Source organism: Chiloscyllium plagiosum, chromosome 43 (assembly GCF_004010195.1).
Source record: "Chiloscyllium plagiosum isolate BGI_BamShark_2017 chromosome 43, ASM401019v2, whole genome shotgun sequence".
In the NCBI taxonomy this organism is placed as follows: Eukaryota; Metazoa; Chordata; class Chondrichthyes; order Orectolobiformes; family Hemiscylliidae; genus Chiloscyllium; species Chiloscyllium plagiosum.
This window is the reverse complement of record NC_057752.1, coordinates 1,522,391-1,549,902: the sequence shown is the minus strand read 5'-3', so window position 1 is coordinate 1,549,902 and position 27,512 is coordinate 1,522,391. Positions and strand designations below refer to the sequence as shown.

General features: G+C 44.3%; 1 protein-coding gene across 1 annotated transcript in view; it reads right to left on the bottom strand.

Annotated features, from left to right (window-relative positions):
• LOC122543254 (integrin alpha-7-like) overlaps positions 1–19,049 on the bottom strand; it is a 152,848-nt gene extending 133,799 nt beyond the window's left edge. The window contains exon 1 of the mRNA XM_043681725.1: positions 18,755–19,049. Within this exon, the coding sequence (XP_043537660.1) occupies positions 18,755–18,915 (161 nt within the window). The 5' untranslated portion in view covers positions 18,916–19,049. The remainder of the gene's footprint in view (positions 1–18,754) is intronic.
• Between the last annotated feature and the right edge of the window lie 8,463 nt (positions 19,050–27,512).

The following is a 27,512-nucleotide window of genomic DNA, read 5'->3' as shown; positions in this document are numbered from 1 at the left end:
TTCGGATTCTGCCTTGGGTGGCTGTCTGTGTGGAGTTTGCACATACTCCCTCTGTCTGTGTGGGTCCTCTGCAGGTGCTCCGGTTTCCTCCCACAGTCCAAAGATGTGCAGGTTAGATGAATTGGCCATGCTAAATTGCCCATAGTGTTAGGTACATAATTCAAAGGGAAATGGGTTTCGGTGGGTTACTCTTCAGAGGGTCGGTGTGGACTTGCTGGGCCAAGTGGCCTGTTTCCATATTGTAGATAATCTAATTTAAGCAGAAGTAGACTGTTCAGCCCACCGAGTCTACTCTACTGCACAATCAGGTCATAGGTAATCTGACCATCCTCGACTCCACTTTCCTGCCTTTTCCCCATAGTCCCTGATTCCCCTTACTGATTAAAAATCAATTTGTCTCAGCTTTGAATACACTTAATGACCCAATGTCAACAGCCCTCTCTGGTAAAGAATGCCACAAACTTACTTCTATCTGAGAAGAAATTCCTCCTCAGTATATTTAATGTTTGCCCTCTTATTCTGAGGTTATACCTTCTGGTCCTAGACTTTCCCACAAAGGGGAAACAACTTCTCCACACCTACCCTGTCAAGTCCCATTCGAATACTGGATCTTTCAATAAGGTTGCCTCTCATTCATGGATATTCCCGTGAGTAAAGGCCCAATCTACTCAACCTCACCTCCTAAGATAGTCCCTCCATATTCAGGATCAGCCAAATAAATCTGCACTGGACTGCCTCCAATGTCAGTTTTTTTTGTTAGGTAATGGTCCCAACACTGTTCACACTATTCCAGCTGTGGTCTGACTAGTGCCTGGTATAATTTTAACAAAATCTCCCTATTTCTATACTCCATTCCCTTTGAAACAAAGGCCAACATTCCATTTGCCTTCCTTATTACCCATTGAACTTTCATGCTAGCTTTTTGTGTTTCATGGATGAGGACTCCCAAATCTCTCTGTTCTATAGCTTTCTGCTGTACTTCTCCGTTTCAATAATATTCAACCCCTCTATTCTTCCTGTCAAATTCCCATTATATTTCATCTGCCAAGTAAAAATACATGTGCAGTACTAGTCTAGTATCTTTGAAATCACCACTTTTACATTTTTAGATAGTTTTTAGTATACCGCTGCTCTTGTGCTCATGTAACATCTGCTGTGAAACCACTGAAAGGAATAACTGAGTTATGCAAACACTCATGATTAATTTAGGACATTTTAACGTAACTTTCAGTATACAGCTTACACCCCAGGTCACATACATAAGTGCAGATCCAAAACACCTTCATGGACAAAGTCTGCTTTCAGGAACTGCTATGAAATCATTGAAAGGGATAACTGTGCTCCACACACAGACACACTTAACTCAACATTTTAAATTTATCATGGTTTCAATAAAGGAATCATTTAACATCATGAAGTTTGTAAGTCATTTAGATTGGAACCTAGCCAGTCTGCAAGAAATCTCCTAACTCAGTACGATTTTCCCTGTATGACCCAATGCAGTTTGGACACAGCCAGTCATCAGGGTGTCCTAGTGCAGTAGGTTTTGGAACAACTCCACAGAGGCTGATATCCCATCACCAAGTCCTCTTTTATTTCCAGATGGAGAGTCCTTGACATTGATCCAGCTCCCTCAGAGCCAGCTCTCAGTGTAAACAGAACCTCTGACCCTCCTGTTTATACCTGTCAGTCAGATTAACAACCCCAATCAGGGAACTCATCTTCTAGCTTTCAAAATAGGGATCTTGGATCACTGGGCACCTGTAGAGTGATCCAACTTGAGAGTGGGTGCCTGCCCGGGCTGTCTTAGTCGAGAGGGGGCCTTTGAACAAGAGCAAACAAATGAGCAAGCAAACATGGAAGCAGAAAGTAACTGTCACCACCACATGCACAATGTAGTGTCAGCTAGTTGGCTCCCTTGAGGGGAAGGCTTGGAAAGGCTCAGGGGAGCATGAAGATATCAGGTAGCCCTGCTATGTCAGGGAAATCCAAAGTACCGCAGGCTCCTGATATCTGGAATAAAAACAGGAAATACTAGAAATCCTGAACAGGTCAGGCAGCATCTATGGAGAAAGAAGAACAAAGTCCATAGTTCAAGTTAATGAGTCATCATCAGGGCTGTTTTCATGAAGAATCATTGACTCTGCATGGACTCTCTCTCCTCAGCTGCTGTCTAACCTGCTCAATGTCTCCAGCACATTGCTTGGGTTCCTGCAACATCTATTTTAATCGATTTCCACAAACTCTCTGATTTAATTTTGGGAGATGATTGATAACAGTGAAGTTCCTCCCCAGGTTGACAGAAAAAAAGCCTCCAACCATTTTTTTCATTATTCATTCATGGGATGTGGGTATTGCTGGCTAAGCCACCAATGGCAGTTAAGAGTCAACCACATTGCTGTGGGTCTAGAGTCATATGGAGACCAGACCAGGTAAGAGCAGCAGATTTCCTTCCCTGAAGAGATTCGTGAGCCAGATGGGCTTGTTCCTAACATTGGTTACTCTTAGAATCTGAAGTCCAGGTTTTTAGTTGAATCTAAATTGCACCGTCTACCATAGATGGATCTGAACTGGGGTTCCTATATTGTTGCTGGGTCTGTGGATGAATAGGCTACTGATAATACTCATCCTGAAGAAGGATGAGTATTATCCTTCCTGAAGAAGGGCTCATGCCCGAAACATCGATTCTCCTGCTCCTTGGATGCTGCCTGACCTGCTGCGCTTTTCCAGCAACACATTTTCAGCTAGTGATAATACCACCAGGCCATTGCCTCCCGGTAATCCAACAGGTCTGGCAATTGGTGGGAACCATGTCTATGATGCCAACACACATACTGCATGCTATATGGGTCATGCTGAGGTCACCTACATCATGGAGCATCTTGTAGACCTGATTATTGGTAGGAAAGGAATGAATGGTGTAATTAGGTTTACTTTTATAGGAACCCAAGTCTTCGCTGGGCACTGCTGTGTAAACCACATTGCTCGCATAGCAGCAAGTGTCTGTCCCTTATTCCTGACCAATTATGAAGTACAGGAACCATGCGTTGACACAGTTACCACACTGATCTCCTTGTGATTATGAATACTACTTTATAAATATAAGTAGTCCCAAGGTGTTTCATAGGAATGTAGCAAAATGAAAAATGACTTTCAGCCATATAGGGAGATTTCAGGATTGGTGACACAAGCTTTGTCTAAAGGTTTGAAGCAGCATCTGAAATGAGGAAGGTGGTTTTGGGAAGGAATGGCAAAACTTCACAAAGAAAAGGAAGATACCACCCTTCGTCTGAATGCAGGAGAGAACCAATGGCCTACAAAGATGGGGAAATACCAGATCCTACAGCAATCAGGCAACTGATTGGTTGTTGGCAGGCTTTCTACCAGAATTGATTGCCCAGTCAGAGGCTAAACTGTGTACTATGTCCAGCCCCTCACCCACGTGCAGATCATGGGGCATGGGGGTGGGGGGGCACAATCTGATAGACTACCCACAACTACTGGGATGGTCGATTCTTTTCCATTTTGGCTGGAGTTGAAATAATTGCAGTCCATGTAGAAACAGACTTTTAAGTGATTATCAATTGACTATTTAAGGGCATCAATTGGCAACTGGGTGAGAGAGTGAACCTTTGGTCTACTTGTCCACAACTTCACTTGGGTAAACAAAAAAATGCTGGAGATCACAGTGGGTCAGGCAGCATCCATGGAGAGAGAGCAAGCTAACGTTTCGAGTCGAGATGACTCAGAGCTGATGAAAAGTCATCTAGACTTGAAACGTTAACTTGCTCTCTCTCCATGGAGCTGAAAATGTGTTGCTGGAAAAGCACAGCAGGTCAGGCAGCATCCAAGGAGCAGGAGAATTGACGTTTCGGACATGAGCCCTTCTTCAGGAATGGATGAAACCTGACCCACTGTGATCTCCAGCATTTTTGGCAGTTTCCGGTACAGATTCCAGCATCTGCGGTAATTCGCTCCTTCATTTGGGAAAAGGTGGGAAACTGCAAGTTTTGACAGAGCCACCCAGCCCATCGAATTGAGTTCCTTTCTCGCTCCACACCCACAGGATACTGCCCTTAGTGATGAGGTGGCTGCCAACAGTGGAACAAGGGGAGTACAGAATGCGCAAGAGTCCTAAATTGGAGGAGCACGGAGTTCTCAGAGGGCTGAAGGATGTTGCAGAAATGGGAAGGGGGCGAGTTATAAATAGCTCAAATTCACAGCCGATGCCAAACTGGGAATACTATGTCAAGAACAGCTTCGAAATTAAGTGTGACCAGACTCACGAGTAGGAAGAATAATGGCAGATGAAAGTTCAATGCAAACGGATTTCCAAGCAGTACTACTTAAGAGGAAGAAAAGACTGGCAACATGAATGGTTGTGAAACGGGATAACATTGAAAGAGATACAAATATGTCAACAGACATGACACTTAATACATCCAATCACAATGAAGCAGAAAAATTCACATTAATCAGACTTACAGAGCTCTGTTTACATTCTTTACATACACTCACTTAAAAATGTGGGTCTCAGTGGATTTTATGAAAGAGAGAGGGACCGATAAACGAGCAATGCACGGAAAAATAGTCATCACTTCGTCAATTGATAGGTGATACAGAGGTTACTCAGATGTAAATGGCAGATTCTGCTTCCCGTTTTCTCCTACACTCACCTAATGTCAGCTGCAGTGTTGGAGGGAAACTCCACATGAAATGGCAGGCACCTCTCCAAGAGGCGGAGAAAGAAGGGAGATTTTGGCTTCACCGCTCTCGCTTGCTAAGAGACGAGCAGCAGTGGCACTGATAATGGCCAAGCAGCAGGCTGTCTAGCTGCAGTCTCAAAGCTCAGAAGATGGTGCAGCAAACCTGTCAAGCCCCAAGCATTTTAGCCTCGGAATTTCACTGCATCTACTTTAATGCATCACTCTCCACAAACTAAATACAGCTCCAGGTGGTTAATCGGTTTGGGATCAGTCTCACTTAGGGACAAGAAAACTGCAGATGCTGGAATCCAAGGTAGACAGGCAGGAGGCCGGAAGAACACAGCAAGCCAGGCAGTGTCAGGAGGTGGAGAAGTCAATGTTTCAGGTGTAATCATTCTTCAGGATCTGAAGAAGGGCTAAACCTGAAACATTGACTTCTCCACCTCCTGACGCTGCCTGGCTTGCTGTGTTCTTCCGGCCTCCTGCCTGTCTACCTTGGATCAGTCTTAGTCATTTGGACCAAATCCCAATGTCGTCAGGCCTGTTGCAGAAGACAACAAGGGAAGTACATGCCTTCAAAAAGACACATCTCTCTCACTTCAATCGCATTACTTGGGAATCATCTTGTTACTATTATGCCACGTTTTACTATTTGGCAACATAGTAATTGCATTTTAAAATTAAAAAATCACATGAAAACTTTGGGACTTTGACATAAAGCCTTATATAAAAGTATTTTCTTAAATTAAATTTTCATTAAAATTCAATAAGAGATTCTGACAAACATAATTTACCATACTTGAATAGTATCAACAATTTCAAGTATCTCTGGACATCGGAGATCATTAAAGTGCTTGGTATGCTTGCCTTTATTGGTCAGTGACATTGAGTACAGGAGTTGGGATGTCATGTTGCGGCTGTACAGGAGATTACTTAGGCCACTATTGGAATACTGCGTACAGCTCTGGTCTGCCTGCTATAGGAAAGACGTTGTGAAACTTGAAACGGTTCAGAAAAGATTGACAGGATGTTGCCAGGGTTGGAGATTTGAGCTATAGGGAAAGGCTGAATAGATTGGGGCGATTTTCCCTGGAGCGTTGGAGGCCGAGGGGTGATCTTATTGTGCTTTATAAAATCTTGAGGGACAGGGATAGGGTGATTGGTCAAAGTTTTTTCCCCCAGGGTAGGGGAGTCCAAAACTAGAGGGCATATATTTAAGGTGAGAGGAGCAGGTTAGGTTGATTGGCCATTCTAAGTTGCCCATACTGTCATACTGGGTGGATTAGCCATGGTAAATGTAAGGTTACAGGGATAGGGTGGGTCTGGATGGGATGCTCTTTTGAGGGTCAGTATGGACTCAATGGGTCAAATGACCTACAACCACACATAACCAAAATGTCCCAACCTGTTTCATAGATGTGTACAATTTGACACTGGGCTACATAAAGAGACACTAGGAAAGGTGATCAAAAGCCTGGTCAGAAGTCACTTTTAAGCAGCATTTTAAAGGAGGAACATGAGGTCAGAGAGATATAAGATGGCAAGGAGTAGGAGTAAATCACATGGACCCTCAAACCTGCTCCATCATTCAACACAATCCTGGCAGATCCTCAGCTTCTGCTCAGGCCTGCTCCTTGGATCCCTTGATTCCCTGAGAATCCAAAGATCTGTGTAATCCCAATATGTTCAATGGTAGAGCATCCATAACCCTCTGGGGTTGTGAAGAGATTTCTCCCAGCTCAATCCAAAATGGTTGGCCCCCTTCTGCTGAGAAGGTGCAGCCCCCTGCCCACGCCCTCGATTCCCCAGCCAAGCGAAAACACCTGTCACTGCCCATTATGTTCAGCCACTGTTGAGAGATTAAACTTGAGGATGTTCTGAGTGTTTTGAAACACTTTTCGGTGTGCCCATGTCACATTTGTAAACAGTTCAGTAAGTTAGTGTACAGTAGGTATAATGATATAATGGCATGATCGTATTTTTGTCCCACGGCTGTATGAACTGTGAGCAGGTATGAATTTACACCAAATGGTGAATGGAAGTGAGTGGAAAAATAGTACAAAAAACATATCTGGGCAGAAAGGAGAAAACCAGCCCTAACTAAGAGGACCAGAGTAATTCTGAATGATAATTTTGTCAATCTGTTATGTAAGTGGTAAGGTCAAGGCTTTTCCTAGCTGGTTCACTCCCCAACCCCACAAAAGAACTGGGCTCTTTATCATTTCCAATGTATCAACTGAGATCTCTTCAAACAGCTTCTTGGTTATAAACAATACTCAGGGAAAGCTCAGTGACCAGCTCAGATAGGAAGGCACGGTGGCCCAGTGGGTAGCATTGCTACCTCACAGCACCAGGGACCCAGATTTGATTCCAGCCTCAGGTGACTGTCTGTGCAGAGCTTACACGTTCTCCCCGTGTCTGCGTGGGTTTCCTTCGGGTGCTCCGGTTCTCTCCCACAGTTCAAAGATGTGCAGGTTAGGGTGGAGTGGACGTGGGAAATTGCTCTGTCGTGTCTAAGGATGTGCAGGTTAGGTGGGTTAGCTACAGGGATAGAGTTGAGTAGTGGGCCTGGGTGACGGTTCAAAGATGTGCAGGTTAGGGTGGAGTGGACGTGGGAAATTGCTCTGTCGTGTCTAAGGATGTGCAGGCTAGGTGGGTTAGCTACAGGGATAGAGTTGAGTAGTGGGTCTGGGTGACGGTTCAAAGATGTGCAGGTTAGGGTGGAGTGGACGTGGGAAATTGCTCTGTTGTGTCTAAGGATGTGCAGTCTAGGTGGGTTAGCTACAGGGATAGAGTTGAGTAGTGGGTCTGGGTGGAATGCTGGTCAGAGGGTTGATACAGACTCAATGGGCTGAAGGCCTCCACCTGCACCGTAGGGATTCTCTAATCTCCCAGTACTTCATAACACAGTGTAATGGATCAAGAACTCTCCATTGTACTGTTGTAAAAGAAATCATGAAAGATTATTGACCCTTAAAGTTCAGGACTGGCTTTCCCCTTCGGTAATTAAGTAGAACAGAGGAAGGGTCACCAGACCTGAAACATTAACCCTGATTTCTCTTCACAGCTGCTGTCAGACCTGCTGCACTTTTCCAGCAACTTCTGTCTTAGTTTCTGATTTACAGCATCTGCAGTTCTTTCCGTTTTTAGCTTGTGCATTGCTGTCAGGCTGATTTGCTTTCTGCACTGACATCAAGCAGGTGACCATGCTTGTATATGTCTCTAAGCCCTTCAGCCTTGTGGTTCCCTGGTCTCCTTTCCCAAAGGTGATGAAGGATGCCACAAGCAAGCCTCAACTCATGCCTGCCTGTTTTCCACACACATGCTCTCTCCAGGAGAACCTCAGCTGTTTCTTCTCCCCCCAATGCCTGTATACAACAGTAGTGCCCCTACCCTGTGTGAACTAAAGCAGTAAGTTGACAAGCCACATGATGCTTTGCAGCTGAACTCAAAATTCCCTTCGCCTTGTCTATCTATACCTTCAGCTGCCTACATTCTAAGCTCTGGATTTTTCTCCCTAAATCCGATAAGGTTAATAGGCAAGACAAAGGCTCATGGAGTTGCATATTGGCACGGACGTAGAATGGACAGGAAGCAGAGAACAAGAATAAATTAGGCATTTTCAAGTTGGCAGGCTGTGACCCGTGGCATGCCACCAGGATCAGTTCAGGGGCCTTAGGTATTTACAATATATATTCATAACTTGGATGAAGAAAATGAGCTACATTTAATAAAAATGATTCCTGAGGTGTACAGCAGTGCCTTGCGGAATCACATCCACTAAAAACTCAATTGGATGAAGGTGGCGCAACTCATTAACTGCCTTATAGAAATGGAGAAGTTCACCTATCTGTATTTCATTCAAAACTTGCAATTTCAATGTATGATCAAGTGCACCTTCAGAAATAATGTGTAGGGTTTCAGCTCCACATACAGAAAGAGCAAGTTGCCTGGGTCTGAGAGAAATTAATTTGGCATCGAAGACATTCATTCACTTAATGAAAATCACACACTCCAGGGACCTGTAAGTTGCGCTGTGTCTTTAAGAATTCAGAGCACATTCTAATCATCTGAAATGGGAAATTTCTATTGGCAGGCATGCTCCGACACACAACTAAATGACCAGCTCAGCAGCTTTCAAGACAGATGTAATTTTTTTTTATTTTAGATGTTAAATTAATTACCTTTCTGCTCTTACTGTATTCACTGGGTCAATAGTTCAGAAGTCATTTCCCAGTTTCAAGGCAGATTTCTGTTGCTAGACAATGAAGTGCCACCGTACACGTAAATTTGCACACATATTTGCTTTTGGTCAGGACATGTCTGTCTTGTTTTCCTTTCCAGAGCAGTCTTGAGTCTTCATACTCTTAATGAACTGGTAAGACTGCCAGGCCATCCACGGATTGCGCAGTGACTTGATCTTGAGAGCTTTTTTATTGCTTAGCGAGCAGAAATTGCTGATTGTAGGCTCAGATAATTGAGGTAGTCCTTTTCCAAGTCCAGTGAGTGCCTTTCTGTACATGTATATGTACGCACTCACTCACAAAAGCTAAGGTAAAGTTGTCAGCTTAGACCAGGGGACCACTTGCTCATCAGAAGAATGTGGGTTCAAGATCAAGGCAGCAATACATAATCTGAGCGAGCACTCCAGTGCACTTCTGGGAGTGTGTTGTACTGGCAAATGTGTTGCTTTTAAACTGAGGCCTTGCCTACTGGTTCAGGTCGACATCAAACAGTCCCATGACCCCATTTGGAGATGAGCAGCAAGATTACCCTAATGTCCTGGGACAATATTTATTCTTCCGCAAACAGGATGCACTTGGAGAGGATATGAAGAAGAAAGGCACAGGTATAAGGTGAAGGCAAGAGGAAAGGGGATCCGAATAATGATTTAAAACTTAATGACAAAGATGTCTGTGAGCTCCTTTCATTTGATTAGATTAGATTCCCTACAGTGTGGAAGCAGGCCCTTCGGCCCAACCAGTCCACACCGACCCTCAAAAGAGTCACCTGTTTCCCTCTGATTAATGCACCTACCACTATGGGCAATTTTAGCATGGCCAATTCACCTGACCTGCCCATCTTTGGACTGTGGGAGGAAACCAGAGCAAACCCACAATGACACGGGGAGAATGTGCAAACTCCACACAGACAGTCAACCGAGGCTGGAATCGAACCTGGAACGCTGGTGCTGTGAGACAACAGTGCTAACCACTGAGCCACAGGGCTGTTGGAAGGTTGAAAGATGGGCTGAGCTTGAAATTTGACTGCTAATATTCAGGAGTATGACTGCTCAAAGAAACATTGGTTCCTTTCATCGGAACTGTAGACTGTATGTAATCCTGTTGTGGTGTGTCATATCCAGCAGTTCAGCAACTCTCCTGACACAACACCTTCCAAACACACAATCACTTCCATCTAGAAGGACAAGGGCAGCAGATACATGGGAACACCGTTCCTGCAAGCTCCCCTCCAAGCCACTCACCATCCTGACTCGGAAATATATCCTTCAATGTCACTGGGGCAAAATCCTGGAATACCCTCCCTAATTACATTGATCTACAGCACATGGACTGCAGTGGTTCAAGAAGGCAGCTCACCACCACCTTGTCAAGGGGCAACTAGGGATTGGGCAATAAACACTGACTTTGACACAGAGTTTATACCTGAACAACATTTTTTTAAAGATGTTTTAACAGTGCTCCAACAGAGCTCAAATCCAGATAGTGGCTTCCACAGCCAACCAGGACAGGGATACACTAGTAATCAACTTTGAGTGTCACATGACATCTTTGCTTCCATGCAAAGGAAAACAGCCTGGCTTGACATCATCATCTCCCAAATGTCTTGCAATAAACAGTGAAGTCCACCCTATGATGCCACCACTGCAAACACCCCAGTCTAGTTTCTCCTCAGACTGATACAGTATTGATAAAGGATCTTCAAATGACTTATTTGAACAATTTGGAGGGGGAAGCACATCAGTTTTGGAAGCATCAATCAGGAGTTACAATGAATTCTTGAAAAACTGACTGGTTATGGAATGCATTGGCCTATAAACTGTGCTCTTTGCAGCCCTAAACCTTGCCGTATGGTTCCTGCAATCTGTTCCTTAACTAAATCTCTGTCGAGTGAGGTGTCTCTCAACAGCACCCCCGGGACAGTCACATTATCTGGGCACAGATGTTTGAAGTAGCCCTTCGAACAGTGTCTTATAAAGAGAGCGAATTAAAGACTGACTGCTCCTTCTCACAACAGCCCAGGGGAATGTCTACTGGGAAGGATCCAGGGAACAAGATAATCAATCCAGCTGATCTGTATGGAAACTTCCTGAATCCATCGAGATGTTTAAAAGGGGGAGCATTAAACACGGGGAGGCAGTTGGAGAGAACTTAAACTCCACACTCTTTCTTCAGCATGGCTCACAGCACCAGCACCAGCACCAGCAGAATTACGTCCCATGAATACAATTACAAAACAAAGGTCAAAAGCAGCTGAAAGAAATGCCAAAACAAAGGGAGTGCGATTATTTGAAAGGGCTGGGGGTGGGTCCGGGGGGTTAACCAACAGCAGGGAAAGGGGAAATGCGGACATGGATTTGTCTCAGTGTCTAAAGGCCAAGGAAGGAGGTGGAGGAGAAAACAGCAGGGGTTAAATAATACATGTAAATCATGAATGTGAGGGAGGGAGAGGTTTGGGCTGTGCTACCCCCATGGCCGAATAGCCTGGCAATACTCCCTGACTTTGGCTTGTTTAAGAAAGACAGCAGCTTGGGCAGAGGTCCTGCTGACGCAGAATAAAACAAAGAACTGAGGGATGCTGGAAATCTGAAAGGAGCAAAACCAGAAATTGCTGAAGAAGCTCAGCAGAGAGAGAAAAGGTCCAGAACTAGAAGCAGCTGTGAAAAGGGCGTATTAATGCTGATGATGGGGACTGGAGGGCAGGGGGGGGAGAGTCATTGTTTCAGGTCCAGTCGAGTCCAGAACTAGAAGCAGCTGTGAAAAGGTCATATTGATGCTGATGATGGGGGCTGTGGAAGGGGCGGGAGTGAACGGATAGGTGGAGACAGAGCCCACAGAAAGAGAAAAAAGGGCTCAGCACACAAAGGGATTGTTGACCATAAGCCAAGGAAGACGACAAATTAGATTGGTGATGACAGGGACTATTGGGGCACCTTCCAGCCTTCAGGACTTGACAGCAAGTTTAACCATTTGAGACTGACTAACCCCTTCCGTGTCTATTACCTACCCTATAGCCCCAGGCCCTGTCAGTGCCATGAGTTGCTTTTATGATTTGGAGATGCCAGTGTTGGACTGGAGTGTACAAAGTTTAAAATCACACAACACCAGGTTATAGTCCAACAGGTTTAATTGGAAGCGCACTAGCTTTCGGAGCGATGCTCCTTCATCAGGTGATAGTGGAGGGCTCAATTGTAACACAGGATTTATAGCAAAAATTTGCAGTGTGATGTAACTGAAATTATACATTGAAAAATTGATTGTCTGTTAAGCCTTTCATCTGTTAGAATACAGTGATAGTTTCACTTCTTTCATGTGTAAATCACAAAACCTTTTGCTTTTAGCACAGCCAACCCATTTTCACCCACTCACAGTCCCCATTTCCACCTAAGTTATTTTTCTTTCCTGACCTACTATCTACAATCCCTTTGTCTGCCAGCTCCTTTTCTGCCTCTCTCTGGGCTCCATCTCCATCTCTCCTCTCACCCAACACCACCTCCTCAACCAGGGTTAAATATTAGATTAGATTACCTACAGTGTGGAAACAGTGAGGACCGCAGATGCTGGAGATTAGAGTCGAGAGTGTGGTGCTGGAAAAGCACAGCAGGTCAGGCAGCATCCGAGGAGCAGGAGAGTTGACGTTTCGGTCAAAAGCCCTTCATCACATGAAGGGCTTTTGCCCAAACATTGGTTCTCCTGCTCCTCGAATGCTGCCTGACTGGCTGTGCTTTTCCAGCACCACACTCTGGACCACAGTGTGGAAACAGGCCCACAAGGTCCATACCAATCCTCTGAGGAGTAATCCACCCAGCCCCATTCCCCTACCCTGATGAATGCACCCAACCCTCTGGGCAGTTTAGCGTGCCCAATCCACCCTCACCTGCACATCTTTGGACTGTGGGAGGAAACCCACGCAGACACGGGTGGGGGGTGGGGGGGTTATGTGCAAACCCCACACAGACAGCCTGAGGCCCTGGCGCTGTGAGGCAGCAGTGCTAACCACTGAGCCATAGAGTCATAGAGATGTACAGCATTGAAACAGACCCTTCGGTCCAACCTGTCCATGCTGATCAGATATCCCAACCCAATCTAGTCCCACCTGTCAGCACCCGGCCCGTATCCCTCCAAACCCTTACTATTCATATACCCATCCAAATGCCTCTTAAAATGTTGCAACTGTACCAGCCTCCACCACTTCCTCTGGCAGCTCATTCCATACACGTACCACTCTCTGTGTGAAAACGTTGCCCCTGAGGTCTCTTTTATATCTTTCCCCTCTCACGCTAAACCTATGCCCTCTAGTTCTGGACTCCCCCACCCATAAGAAGGAGACCAGAATTGCACACAATATTCCAACAGTGGCCTAACCAATGTCCTGTACAGCCGCAACATGACCTCCCAACTCATGTACTCAATATTCTGATCTGACCAGTAAAGGAAAACATACCAAACGCCTTCTTCACTATCCTATCTACCTGTGACTCCACTTTCAAGGAACTATGAACCTGCACTCCAAGGTCTCTTTGTTCAGCAACACTCCCTAGGACCTTACCATTATGTGTATAAGCAGCCACCTTGCTGAGGCAGGGCTACAGGACTCAAAACGCTAATTCTGTCTCTCTCCACAGATGATGCCAGACCTGCTGAGTTTCTCTAGCATTCCGAACTGTAACTGCAGCAAAAGCCGCACCTTTGGGAAGGCGAAATGTGGAAAGGGAGGGGGGGAGGATATATTTGTAAAAAGACAGCAAAAAAAAAGCAGCGGAAATAAAAATTCGTCAACTGAAATGAAATAAGATGGAAAAAGGGAGTAAATAAGGAAACGTTTATCGCTGAAGGAATGATTCACAATGCACACCCTGCATTCTTAAATGATATATAATTGGACGCAGTCTAACTGTCCCGGGGATATTTTTTGCAGTATTTCCTAATGGGAGTTAATAACGTGAGTGACACGTGTTCCTGGGCTCAGTCAAAAATAAATAAGCCATGCAATCTTCAAATAACTCTGCCCGGCCACCAGCAATCGCAATGAGCGCGCTATTACCAAAAAAGGTCAGGGCTGTCCCATTCATTCGCCAGTGTATTAACGGTAGGGGCTCCCAGTGGTTTGAGCTGGAGAGCGGCTGGCCCGTGTTCATGCACTGTGCAACCCTGCTATCGCCCCTGCTTCGCTCGAAACCACTTTCCAGTGGGTGTGGGGAGTGTCCTTGAATATCTCCCTCCAGGGTCTCCCTTTGGTAATGATTACCTCCCGTAACAGCGAGCAAGCGGAGACGGGGAGTGTTCGAGAGCAGATGCATACTCTCGACTCTGGGTGTGTGCTCATTACAGTATTTATGAATATTCATGTTCCCTTATTGATTTCCCTACTATTCGTGATTGAATCCGTTTTGCACCACCAGCGGAGACAAATGTCTGCTTTCCTTCAGCCATTAATCCACGCAGCAGTACTCAGTGCTTACACTGGAGCGGTTCGTAATGTGCTTTCTTCGGATCGAACAGCCCCACGCCCACACAGATATTTTCCCACAGCCCTCGAAGAAACAAGACGTTCCTGGGGACCGCTTGGGCGAGCTTCCGAAAGGAACTGCCAGCTGTCTTTTTCAAATGGCCAACAGACATGATGAGCTATTAGTGAATACAGAAACCTAATGATGTGTTTTATGTTGCTTGCTTCTGAGAAACACACTGATCTCGAGATTTCTCACACCAACAGAACTCCTCTCCCATGGAACATTATCCATCTTCTAGGTGACAGCATAGGCTTGCTAACGCACCATGGTAGAACAGGCCCAAGGGACTGAATAGCAGCATACGAGGGGCAGGAGGATCAACGTTTGAATTCCTGATGAAGGGCTTATGCCTGAAATGTCGATTCTCCTGCTCTTCGGATGCTGCCCGACCTGCTGTGCTTTTCCAGCACCACACCCTCCACTCTGACCTGCAGTCCTCACTTTCTCCTCCTTCAAAGGGGCTGAATGGCCTCTTCCTGTTCAGATTGCATTGATTTCCATTCCACCAGGTCCGAACATTGAGCAGATTTTAAGACCCATCCAGAGGGAGTAAATAGAGTTAGAGAGCAAGCTAGCCAGCAAAATAAAAACTGAGTAAGAGTTCTTAAATAAGAAATGAATAAGTGAGTGCCAGTTCTCTGAGAAAGAGAGCGGGAAATTAATAATGGAAAACAAGAAAACAATAGAAATGCTGCACATTTTATGTATGTCTTCACTGTAGAAGACTTACAAAACTTTCCGAAGATGATTGAAAACCAAGACATGAAAGGAAAGGAGGAACATAATACAATTATCACCATCAAAGTGCCAGGAAAAATATTTGATCTAAAGGTTGATAAATCCCCAGGCCTAAATGGCTTGCATCCTCGAGTCTTAAAAGAAATGGCTGCAGAGATGGTCGAGGCATTGGCTATAACCAATTCAATTTCCTTCGACTCTGGAATACCACAGCAGATTAGAAAAGAGAAAGTGTAACACCCTTATTCAAGAAAGGGGGGAAACAGAAAGCAGGAAATTGGAGCCCAGTTTTCCCCACATCTAGAGTCATTGGCAAAGAGTCATACAGCATAGAAACAGGTGCTGACCATGTTCCCAAATTAAATGAGTCCAACTTGCCTGCATTTGGTCCATGTCTCTCTAAACCTTTCCTATTCATGGCCTTATCCAAGTGCCTATTAAATATTCTAACTGTACCTGCATCCACCACTTCCTCTGGCAGTTCATTCCACACACGAACCACTCGGTGCAAAAAAAGAGTTGCCCCTCATGTCCTTAAACATTTCTCCTCTCGCCTTAAAAATATGGCCCTTAGTTTTGAACTCCTGCACCCTAGGGAAAGAACCTTTGCTATTCACCTTATCTATGCCCCTCATGATTTCATAAACCTCTATAAGATCATCCCTCAGACTCCTAAGTTCCAGTCAAAAAAGTGCCAGTCTATTCAGCTTATTTTTATAATGTAAAGGCTCCATTCCCAACAACATCCTGGTAAATCTTTTCTGAACCCTCTCCAATTTAATGATATCCATCCTACAGTAGGGTAACCAGAACTGGACACAGTATTCCAGAAAACCAACACTAACATCTCATATAACATCAACATGATTTGCTAGAATCTATTAAGGGCAATATAACTGAAAACTTAGCCAATCATTATGGAGTCAGGCAAAGTCAACACGGTTTTTTTAAAAATTAGATTCCCTACAGTATGGAAACAGGCCCTTCGGCCCAACAAGTCCACATCGACCCTCCAAAGAATAACCCACCCAGACCCATTCCCTGACCTGACATTTATCCCTGACTAATGCACCTAACACTATGGGCAATTTAGCATGGCCAATTCACCTAACCTGCACATTTTTGGACTGTGGGAGGAAACCGGAGCACCTGGAGGAAACCCAGGCAGACACGGGGAGAATGTGCAAACTCCACACAGACAGTCACCTGAGGCCAGAATCGTCCCTGGTGCTGTGAGGCAGCAGTGCTAACCACTGAGTCACAATGCCGCCCCGTTTTGTGAAAGAGATTTGTTTTGAACAAATTTATTAAAGTTCTTTGGAAAAATAAACAAGCATAAGGGAAAGCTGTAGATTGCAGAACTCAGTGGTACAGAGGGATCCAGGAGTTTTGATACATATATCACATGAACTTAGTGTGCAGATACAGCAAGTGATTGGAAAGCAATTAAATTGTTGACACCGATCATAAGGGAAACAGAATATAGGGATGTTTTACCACAGCTGTTCGGGGCCTAATTGAGACCACATCTGGAGAACTGGATACAGTTTTGGTTTCCTTATTTGAAAAAAGATGTCATTGCAATCGAAGCAGTCCTAGGATGCAGGGCTTCTTTTACAAGGAAGCTTGGTCAGGCTGGCCCTATACCCATTACCTTTTAGAACGATGAGAGGTGACCCTACTGAAATATACAAGATCTGGAGGGGACTTGACAGGGTGGATAGTGGGGAAGTGTTTCCTCTTGTGGGAGAGACTAGAATTAGAGGATACAGTTTAAGAATAAGAGATCTCCCTTTTTTAAAGACAATATTTTTCTCTCAGAGGTTTGTTAGCTGTGGAATGCTCTTCCCCAGACAGGGCCCTGTGTCATTCCATTTATTCAAGGCTGAGTTCGTTAGATTGTTGATAGATAAAGGTGCCGAGGGTTATGGGGCAGAAAGGAAAGTAGAGTTGAGACCACACCAGTTGGCCATGATCTCATTGAATAACAGCACAGCCTCCAAGGGTTGAACAGCCGACTCCTACTCCCAAGTCCTATGTTTCTATTTTTCTTAAATCTTCCACAGTGGCTCAGTGGTTAGTACTGCTGCCTCACAGTGCCAGGGATCCAGGGTCCATCATCTTTCTGCTTACTGACCTACATTGCCTCCTCATCTGACAACGCCTTATTCTTAAAATGTCTATTCTGGCTGTAAAAGCACTCCATGGCCCTTGCCCCCACCCTGCCTTCAGCCGTAAAATGCTCCAGATTTGGCCTCTTGCTCACCCCCAACATTATCACTCCACCAGTGGCAACGGTGCTTTCTAAATGCTGGAATTCTTCCCAATCCCTCTCGTGAAAAATCCCACCACTCTGCCTTCGGTACTTTTAACCAACCAGTTCAGAGAGGATGTGCCACACCTCTGGAGAAGGTGCTACTTGAACCCGGGCCTCCTGGGTCAAAGGTAGGAGCACTACCACTGTGCCACAAGAGCCTTTCTGGCTCTTCCTATAAAACCTCCCTCACCTGCTCTAACAGCCTCTTATGTGGCTCTGTATCAAATTCTGTTGGAGAACATTGCTGGGAAGCGTCTTGGAATATTTTATTGGAACCAGAGGCGTTCTATAAATGCAAGCTGCTGTTATAAAAGGTCCGGTGTTGAGATGTTAAAGTCTGGATGGCCAACTTGAGTTCAGATTCCCCCACGAAGTGGGTGCAGTATTTGATTTATTAGCATGACAATAAATACAGTGAACGGCTTCCTCCTGCGTCCCCACTCAGTTTGGAGGGATCTCAGCCCTGGCTTGGCTGGTGAGTTGTGGAATTGTTGGCCTGCTGTGTGTGTGGATGTGTGTCAAGCACGCCTTAAATAATTCATGAGCTGGTCCCACCAAGACGCCCAGATTTTGGGATCATGAAGCGAATTGGGGAGGAGGGCTGGAGGCAGTCAATGGGCCAGACAGCCCCCTCCGTCACTGTGCCGACCTTTTAACGCGGGATAAAGCAATGCTTTGTCCACTTCGTGCAATCTGTAAGATCCCACGCACTCATATATCAAGTGCAATGAATAAATCAACCTTCTAAGTGTGTGTGCTGCCCAGCTCCAACTTTAACGATGCAGTAAAATTACTAAACACTATATCCCCTTCTGGCACTTTGCAAGTCTCACAGTTACATGCGCAACAAAATAGAACACGATCATTGACTAATATTTTGCACACATTAACAGTCAACATATGAGAACGACTTTTCATTCTGGATACAAAATGAGTTGGGACGTGTCGAGAAGTGCAAGCATTGCCTTTTTTGGAAACTCGCAGAGATACATTTTTTGAATTCAAAAGGAAGTTGATATTAAGACAGAGTTGTTGACAAACATTTGAACCGTTCATCTGGCTCTGGCAGAGGTGTCTCCTGGAAATATTCTACTTTCCTGATTTTAAATATTCTTCCTAGTGATACAACAAACAATGGGGTGGTCAATCTGCAATTTTGCTCTTGCCTGAACCAGCAATAGGAGACACTGGCGCGGATAACAGACACTGCAAAGTCAATACAGTATACTTCCAACTCACCAGCTCTGTACGTTCGGGGTCGTCTGCTTGTGTAACGCCACGGAAAATCCAAACAAACTGCCTGTTTCTCCTTCCTTGGCGATCGTGTTGGTTGTCTCCAGATTAAAAGCCGAGCTCCGGGTTGCCAGGAGCAGACAGCACACGCACAGCAGAGGTGACATTTCTGAGGGCACACCTCTGGTGCCGCAGAAGCGCTTTCCCAGCCTGACAGAGAGGAACTGACTGAATCTCGGTGCGACCTCGTGTTTACAGGAGGCGAAATGCACCGCTACCACTTTATTGAACACTGCAAGTGTTGGTGAAACACTCCCTCTTCCCTCTCTCGCAAACACACAGTCTCTCCCAGAAGTCAGACAGCCTTCCAGTAACCCTTTCACACCTCACGAGATTATTTTGTACTTGAAAGCCCACGAACAGACATGCTTATCAAATTAACACCAAGTACAGTAATACACAAGGTATTATTATAAACTATTAGGACATGGATCTCTATTTATAAACACACTGAACTCGAGAAAACTGACATGCCTTACACTGCTGTTGATGTTGGAGTTAATGCATAGTTTACCTAATGGGAAAGTGCGAATTAATTGTATTTATTGACAGTTTTAAAAATAAATAGTTTCCTACAGAGTTACTTAAGTGTTGAACAGGACTTCACTGGAATCCGGATCACCCAAACGCGGAATCAATGATAAAATGAAGCTCGCCTGTTTGAAAGAAAATTATGAATGAATGTCGTGGTGTTAATTTCAATCCGTGACCTTTGCAATAACAATGCGGTTCTTTTAAAAGGAAAATGGACAATTGACCTCAAATCACTATCACGCGACAAACCGAGACCTTGGTGAAGGCTTTTATACACAAAATGTGTTAAGATCTCAATCCTTGCCCTGTGCTTGGTGAGCTGATCTGGGCGGGGGTATTCATTGGGAACTCCGATTACCCTCGCCACCCCTGTCCTGAATAAATAGGGTTAAAAGCAACCAAGGTCCCTGAACACATGTCAATGACCTCTGCTGGAAAATGCTCGTGTGTGGTTACGACTGGGCACAGCTGTTATGCTGCCCTCGCTATTGAAGGATTGTAAAAAAAAAACTTTAGGTAAACAGTTGAAGGGGGTCTACACTTTGCGAGGTTGTCACCAAACAGCAAGGACACTCAGTAGCGGAAGGGAAGGGCTTGTTGAGTGAAACAGGAATGGAGCCCAGATCCCAGCAATTTAAATTTAAAGACAAGATCAGGCTGATTATTAGAACTAGGCTGAAAAGATTCTTTAGTAATTCACATATATATATATATATTAAAAGCTTTTCTTTAAAAAAAGACCTCAATCTCAGAATGTCTCAAAATATTGACAATTACTTTTTTTTTGCTATTACGCAACACCAAACAAGGTCCCAGAATCAGCAGCATGACAATGACAAAACCACTTTCAGGGGTTGAGGGATCAGCATTGGCCAACTACACCAGCACATCTCCTGCTCTTATTTAAAGTAGTGCTGGGTGCTGCTGCTGCTGTGTAATGTCTCCAGAAAAAGGCAACACCTGCAACAAAGCAACACTGGGAGAGCGTTACCCTTGTGTCAGCCAGGACTTCAACATTTAAATCTCTGGAAAGGGGGCTTGAATCCACAGTCTTCCACCTCAGAGGCAAGACTGGTGCCCATTGAATCACAGTGAGCTGTGACAGAAAGTTTTCAGGGCTTCTCAACATAAAAATCTAATTTATCTTCTAAGCTGGAAAACAACTGAAACAGAAGTTATTGCCGATGAAACACTAGTTTCTTTTGCTAGTGGCAGGTATTGTGGCAGCTATCAGAACACGCTAAGTTGTTGATGCATGATGAAAGCTACAGCAAATGGCTGACAATTGTGACAGAAGATGCCTTGATGGCCTAGTTGGGCGGAAAAAAAGCAACTCCCAATACTATGAAGCTACACAGACAAGGTGCTGGCTCAGTTGTTGATCAATGGTGAGTCAGTTGGTCACAACTGGATCAAGCATGTCTGAGCTTGGGAGAGGGAATCTCTGCACCTCCTGATGGTCATGCATTTGGGAGAATATCCAGTGTTCTCAACAATACCACCAACATCAAGCGAGGTAACCTTGTTCAAACACTGACTGATTGAGCCACGGAACTCTGCTGGCACTGCACAGAGCCTGCTCTGCCACACAGCCAACCTAAGACATAGGAGCAGAAGGCCATTCAGCCCATCAAGCCTGAGCCATTATTGATTGAAACCATGGCTGATCTGATAGTCCTCAACTCCACTTCCTTCCATTTACCTTTGACTCCCTTCCTGATGAAAAATCAACCTTGAATATGGTAAACGCCCCAGCCTCGACAGCCCTCTGTGGTAAAGAATTCCACAGATGCACTACCAGAAGAAAGTCCGCCTCAGCTGCTTGAAGTGTGTGACCCCTTATTCTAAGATTATGCCTCTGGTCCTCGACTCTCCCACAAGGAAAAATGTTCTCTAGGAATCTTGTACATTTCAAAGTGGTCACCTCTCATTCTTCTTCATTCCAGTGAGTATAGGCCCACCTTACTCAACCTCTGCTCATCAGCCCAGGCAACATTCTCTGGCTTGCCTCCAGTATTCTTCAATAAGGACAGGGATTCCCAAAATCCCCCTGTTCTGTAGTTTTCTGCAGTCTTTCTCTGTTTAAATAATACTCAGCATCATTCCTCCAGCAATTGGGAGAGGTTGGATAGGCTGGGGCTGTTTTCCCGAGGCTGAGAGGTGACCTTATAGAGGTTTATAAAATCATGAGGGGCATGGATAGGATAAATAGACAAAGTCTTTTCCCTGGAGTGGGGGAGTCCAGAACTAGAGGGCATAGGTTTAGGGTGAGAGGGGAAAGATATAAAAGAGACCTAAGGGGCAACTTTTTCCCACAGAGGGTGGTACGTGTATGGAATGAGCTGCCAGAGGAAGTGGTGGAGACTGATACAATTGCAACATTTAAGAGGCATTTGGATAGGTATATGAATAAGAAGGGTTTGGAGGGATATGGGCCAAGTGCTGGCAGGTGGGACTAGATTGGGTTGGGATATCTGGTCGGCGTGGACAAGTTGGACCGAAGGGTCTGTTTCCGTGCTGTACATCTCTATTTAATTGGAAGCACACTCGCTTTCGGAGCGACACTCCTTCATCAGGTGGTAGTGGAGGGCTCAATCCTAACACACAGAATTTATAGCAAAAATTTACAGTGTGATGTAACTGAAATTATACATTGAAAAATTGATTGTCTGTTAAGCCTTTCATCTGTTAGAATACAGTGATAGTTTCACTTCTTTCATGTGTAAATCACAAAACCTTTTCTTAAAAAAATTGCATTCTCGGGTTAGCTGTTAACAATGGTGATAGCTAGACAATAAGTTGAAGGTGTTGGCCCCCATTGTGTGGCACAGTCATTTGTAGCTGAAATATGTGTCTGAGGCTAATGCAGACCTTGGGCATTTCAAGAAATGAATATATTAACAAGTTTGAAGCCGTTCGTTATTAGGAGGAGGCAATAGCTACCCATTTTACAATGAATTACTGATTGGACAGGCAAAACCAATGTCATGAATCTCAGAAAATCTTGTTTTTAAATACCATTTGGTCAAGAGTTAATTTTCGAAGAGTCTGTTGTGGGCAAAAATGCATTGCCTTGAGTAACAGTGCAGCAATAATACCTAGGCTTCCCCCTCCTCATGCGAAATCTGCAGGTTACCTATGGCTTACTGCCTTGCGTTCAATTAATCAGAAAGATGTCCTTATTCTGCCAGTCCATAATATTTGCCAATTTTTCATTAAATAATCACTTAACACACTGTTAGTGGTGTGATCTCATACATTTCTCAACACCACATACCAGATCCACAACTAGCCAATTATTCTGGTTTCTGGTGGGATTGATTGAAGTAGAAATGTTTGCTGAGGCAGCAGTAAATCTCGCCTCTCTTCTGGTATGCAGCTTGAATCCACAACCTTCTGATTCGCCTTCAGATTCAGAGGAAAAAATACCACCAATGGAAACAGACTTACAAGTGTACACAAGGACATGGGCAGATTGTGACATTTCAGGGGAAGTTCTCAAGTTTAAAATTCTAAAGAATGGTCTTTGTGTAACCTTGTATCTCAAAGGCATTGAACTGTGGAATAATCCTTCTTCAGACATCCTTCTCAAATGCAAACTTGTTCTATTAGTCTTTCCATTGTAATCTGTCGCTGGATGCAACTTTGTCTTGACTGGTGTGCAGATTTATTAAAATTCTGTTCAAATCTCTAATAGCTGCAAGATGTAAAGCAATTAAATTGCACAGTAATATTTCCAGAAGGAAGAGAAATCCAGTCAAGTTGCTGAAAAACAGTTTCACTGTGATAACGGCAAAGAAAATTCTAGATACTTCATAAAGCATCAAGTCTAAGAAATAATGTTTGGTTTGTTTGAGTCGCATTGTAGTCAGACTCTGAAAAAAGGTAGGGTTTGGACTCTGTTTTTCACTAAAGCTCTGACTCCTCAGGCTGAAGGGAGACCCCATAGTGTGAGCGTGTGCAGTGTTCTTAATCACAGGATGTGTTTGCAATGGTTTGGATGTTTCCCTTTTGCCTCTGACTGTACACAGCCATTTGCTTGTTTTTACAAATGAACTGAAGAAAGTTCAAGGACAAATAACAACGACTTTTCTCACACCAGGGGCACACCGCTGGGAATGCTCTTTTGTTTTTTTTAAACATTATGCCAGGAGGGATAAGTGAAGAAATCGGGTGATGGAGAAGCAGGAGGGTTGAAAAGGAAGGTGGAATGGTGTGTGCAAAGCAAGATTAGAGGAAAGTTGGGTTCAGCTAACAAGAGAAGCTGTACCCAGGGTACAGATAAGTCAATTTCAAGTACAAAATAAGCACTTTATAAAAACTGAAAGCATGATTACCCATTGCGAGGAAACAGACTGAAAATTTGAGAATGCGGAAGCAAAGAGGTTGGTAGGTTGGGGGTGGGGGTGGGGGGAGAGGGAATGCAAGATAGAGTTAGAGAGAGGAGGAAAATCAAAGATGAACTTCTTAATTCTGATTTTTCTTTTGAGTCCTGATCTGAATAGGTGTTCATTTTTTAAAATTCTCTCTGTTAATGCTTAGGTGCAATTTTTTAAAAAAAGATTTGCTTTCCACTGTTGTTGTATTCTTGCTTCGAGTGTTTATGTTGCTTTAGTTATTGCCGTCCTTTGATTTTGGTGCCTTGTGACAGACCCACCTTCACATATCTGCCAAAATAAACACAAACCTCAACAACACGGACAGAAATGGGACATTCATACAAAAAAAGAGTGACTGCTACAATATGACCTGGATTTCTGAAGGGCAAGTATGGCGAACTAATCTCGTTGGTTTTAATTTGCCAGTCAGGATGGACTGGGGTGGACAAAGTTAAAAATCACACAACACCATGTTATAGTCCAACAGGTTTATTTGGAAGCGCTAGCTTTCAAGGCGCTGCCTGTTCATCAGGTGGTTGTGGCACAGGACCATATGACACAGAATTTATAGCAAAAGGGTTACAGTGTCATGGAGCTGGAATGATATTTTAAACAAATTTAGATTAAGTCTTAAATCTTTTAGAATGGGATATGCTAGCTTTGGTCCTTTAATATGTAAATCCCAGATCTCCTTTTAAGTTACATCCTCAAGATAGTTTCAGCTTTTCTAACAATAGGTACCATCTCAGCTCAGACAATGCAGTAAAGGTGTGAGGTTAAAATCTGTTTGTGTCCCAATGCTGAGTCAGACTGGTTCTATTTCTGAAGTCGGACTAACAGAATCTTACATGGATGTATGCAATGTTTGAGCAAAATAAAATATAATTCTGCAAATACAAATTCACCCTATAAACGCCTGGAAACCTAGTGCTTCCAAATAAACCTGTTGGACTATAACCTGGTGTTGTGTGATTTTTAACTTTGTTTGATAGGATCACTAGCATGATGGACAGGCAACAGTGAATTAATTCATTCGTAGGAGATGGACGTTGCTGGCTAGGCCAGTATTTAATGCCCATCCCTAATTGCCCAGAGGGCGGTTGAGAGTCACCACATTGCTGTGGATCTGGAGTTGCATGTAGGCTAGACCGGGTAAAACAATGACAGATTTCCTTCCCTAAAGGACAAATGAATGCTGCCGAGATGGACTTCCAGAAGGTACTGGACAAGGCTCTTCTCAAAAAATTACCATAAAATGCAAGCACACAGAACTGCAGATAACATTGTGACAAGTGTTGGTACTTAGTTGGGGAAGTAGGAGACCAGAGAAATGATTCAACCTGATTAGCAGTGGCACTCCCTAGATGTCTGTACAGAGGTCTCAGCTTTTCAGAATATGTATTGATAACTTGCCTAAAAGAATGGAGAGTTCTGTATCCAAGTTGGCAGATGATAAAAGTTAGCAAACATGGTAAATTGTGCTGACCGGAGCAAAAAAATTACAAAAGGGACACAGTCAGACTAAATGAGTGGGCAAAACTCAGAAAGCTGTAATTCAATGTGAGATAATCCACCTTGGATCTGAGAAAGTCAAATTGGAAGATTTTCTTAATAATGGAGAGCCTCAAAGCTGTGGAGAAGCACAGGGATTTAAATGTCATAAATATACAAATCACTAGAAAGCACAAGTGCAAAAAGTGATCACAAAACAGTCCATGGAATCTGAGGGAGCTAGAATAGAAAAGGGATGATGCTTCAGTTCTTCTGCAGCCTTGGTTAACTACTACTTTCATTTAGAGTATGACTTTCTTTTCTGGGAACCATGCCTCAGAGACATTTAATGGGGCTGTTGCGGGAAGTAAGGATAATCAAGTAATTCAAGATTTAATTCTTACCCATTCATTATTTAATCACTTCCAATAATAGCATAAACTTGGAAACATTCAGTTCCCATGGTCATGTTTTTTTTTAAGTGGGTTATGGACATCACTGGCAAGGCCAGCTCTTGCTATCCACTCCCAATTACACTAAGTGACTAATTGGCCATTGAAGAGTTGGAGTCATACCTGGACACAAGAAGATGGCCATAATTGTTGGCGGTGAGTCATCTCCAGCTCGAGGTCTTCTCTGCAGGAGTTCCTGAGGATAATGTCCTGGGCCCAACCATCTTCAACTGTTTCATCAATGACTTCCCTCCATCTTAAGGTCAGAAGTTGGGAGGCTTACTGATGATTACACAATGTTCAGCACCATTTTGCAACTCTTCAGACACTGAAGTAATCCATGTCCAAATGCAACAAGATCTGGACAATATCCAGGCTTGGACTGATAAGTGACAAGTAACATTCATGCTACACAATTGCCAGGCAATGACCATCACTAATAAGAGACAATCTAACCATCGCCCCTTCACATTCAATGGTGCTAACATCACTGAATCCCCTACTATTAACATCCTGGGGTTTACCATTGACCAGAAACTTAACTAGACTTGTCACATAAACACAGAGCAGGTCAGAGGCGAGGAATACTCTGATGAGTAACTCCCCTCCTGACTCCCCACAGCCTGTCCACCATCTACAAGGCACAAGTCAGGAATGTGATGGAATACTCCCCACTTGCCTGGATGGGTGCAGCTCCAACAACACTCGAGAAGCTTGACACCAGCCAGGACAAAGCACCCCCACTTGATTGGCACCACATCTACAAGCATCCACTCTTTCCATCACTGACACAGACTGCACCATTTACAAGATGCACTGCAGAAATCACCATCGATCCTCAGACAGCACCTTCTAAACCCACAACCACTTCCAACTAGAAGGCCAAGGGCAGCAGATACATGGGAACACCAACCATTCAAATTCCCCTCCAAGCCACTCACCATCCTGACTTGGAAATATATTGCTGTTCCTTCACTGTCACTGGGTCAAAGTCCTGGAATTCCCTCCCTATTGGCATTGTGGGTCAACCCACAGCTGGTGGACTACAGTGGTTTAAGAAGGCAGTTCACCAGTAGGGACGGGCAAAACGTGCTGGCCCAGCCAGCGATGCCTACATCAAAACAAAATGAATTTTTTAAAAAAGGCCTTTCAAGAGCCAGCAACATTGCTGTTGCATCTAAGATAGACAGGGGTAAAGACAGCATATTTCCTCTGATAAAACATTAACATATTAGTGAACAAAATGCATTTTAATTGCTGTGATCACAAATAACTTCACATTCCACATGTATTAATTGAATTGCACCAGATGCCATGATGGGAGTTGAACCCATACCTTTAGCCTTGGCCTGCAGGTCATACAGTCACAGAGTCATAAAGATGTTCAGCATGGAAACAGACCCTTCGATCCAACTCGTCCATGCCGACCAGATATCCCAACCCAATCTGCCAGCACCCGCCCCATAGCGCTCCAAACCCTTCCTATTCATATACCCATCCAAATGCCTTTTAAATGTTGCCATTGTACCAGCCTCCACCACATTCTCTGGCAGCTCATTCCAGACACATACCACCCTCTGCATGAAAAACTTGCTCCTTAGGTATCTTTTACATCTTTCCCCTCTCACCCTAAACCTATGCCCTCTAGTTCTGGACTCCCCCACCCCAGGGAAAAGACCTTGTCTATTAACCCTATCCATGCCCCTCATGATTTTGTAAACGTCTATAAGGTCACCCCTCAGCCTCTGACGCTCCAGGGAAAACAGCCCCAGCCTTTTCAGCCTCTCCCTATAGCTCAAATCCTCCAACCCTGGCAACATCCTCGTGAATCTTTTCTAAACCCTTTCA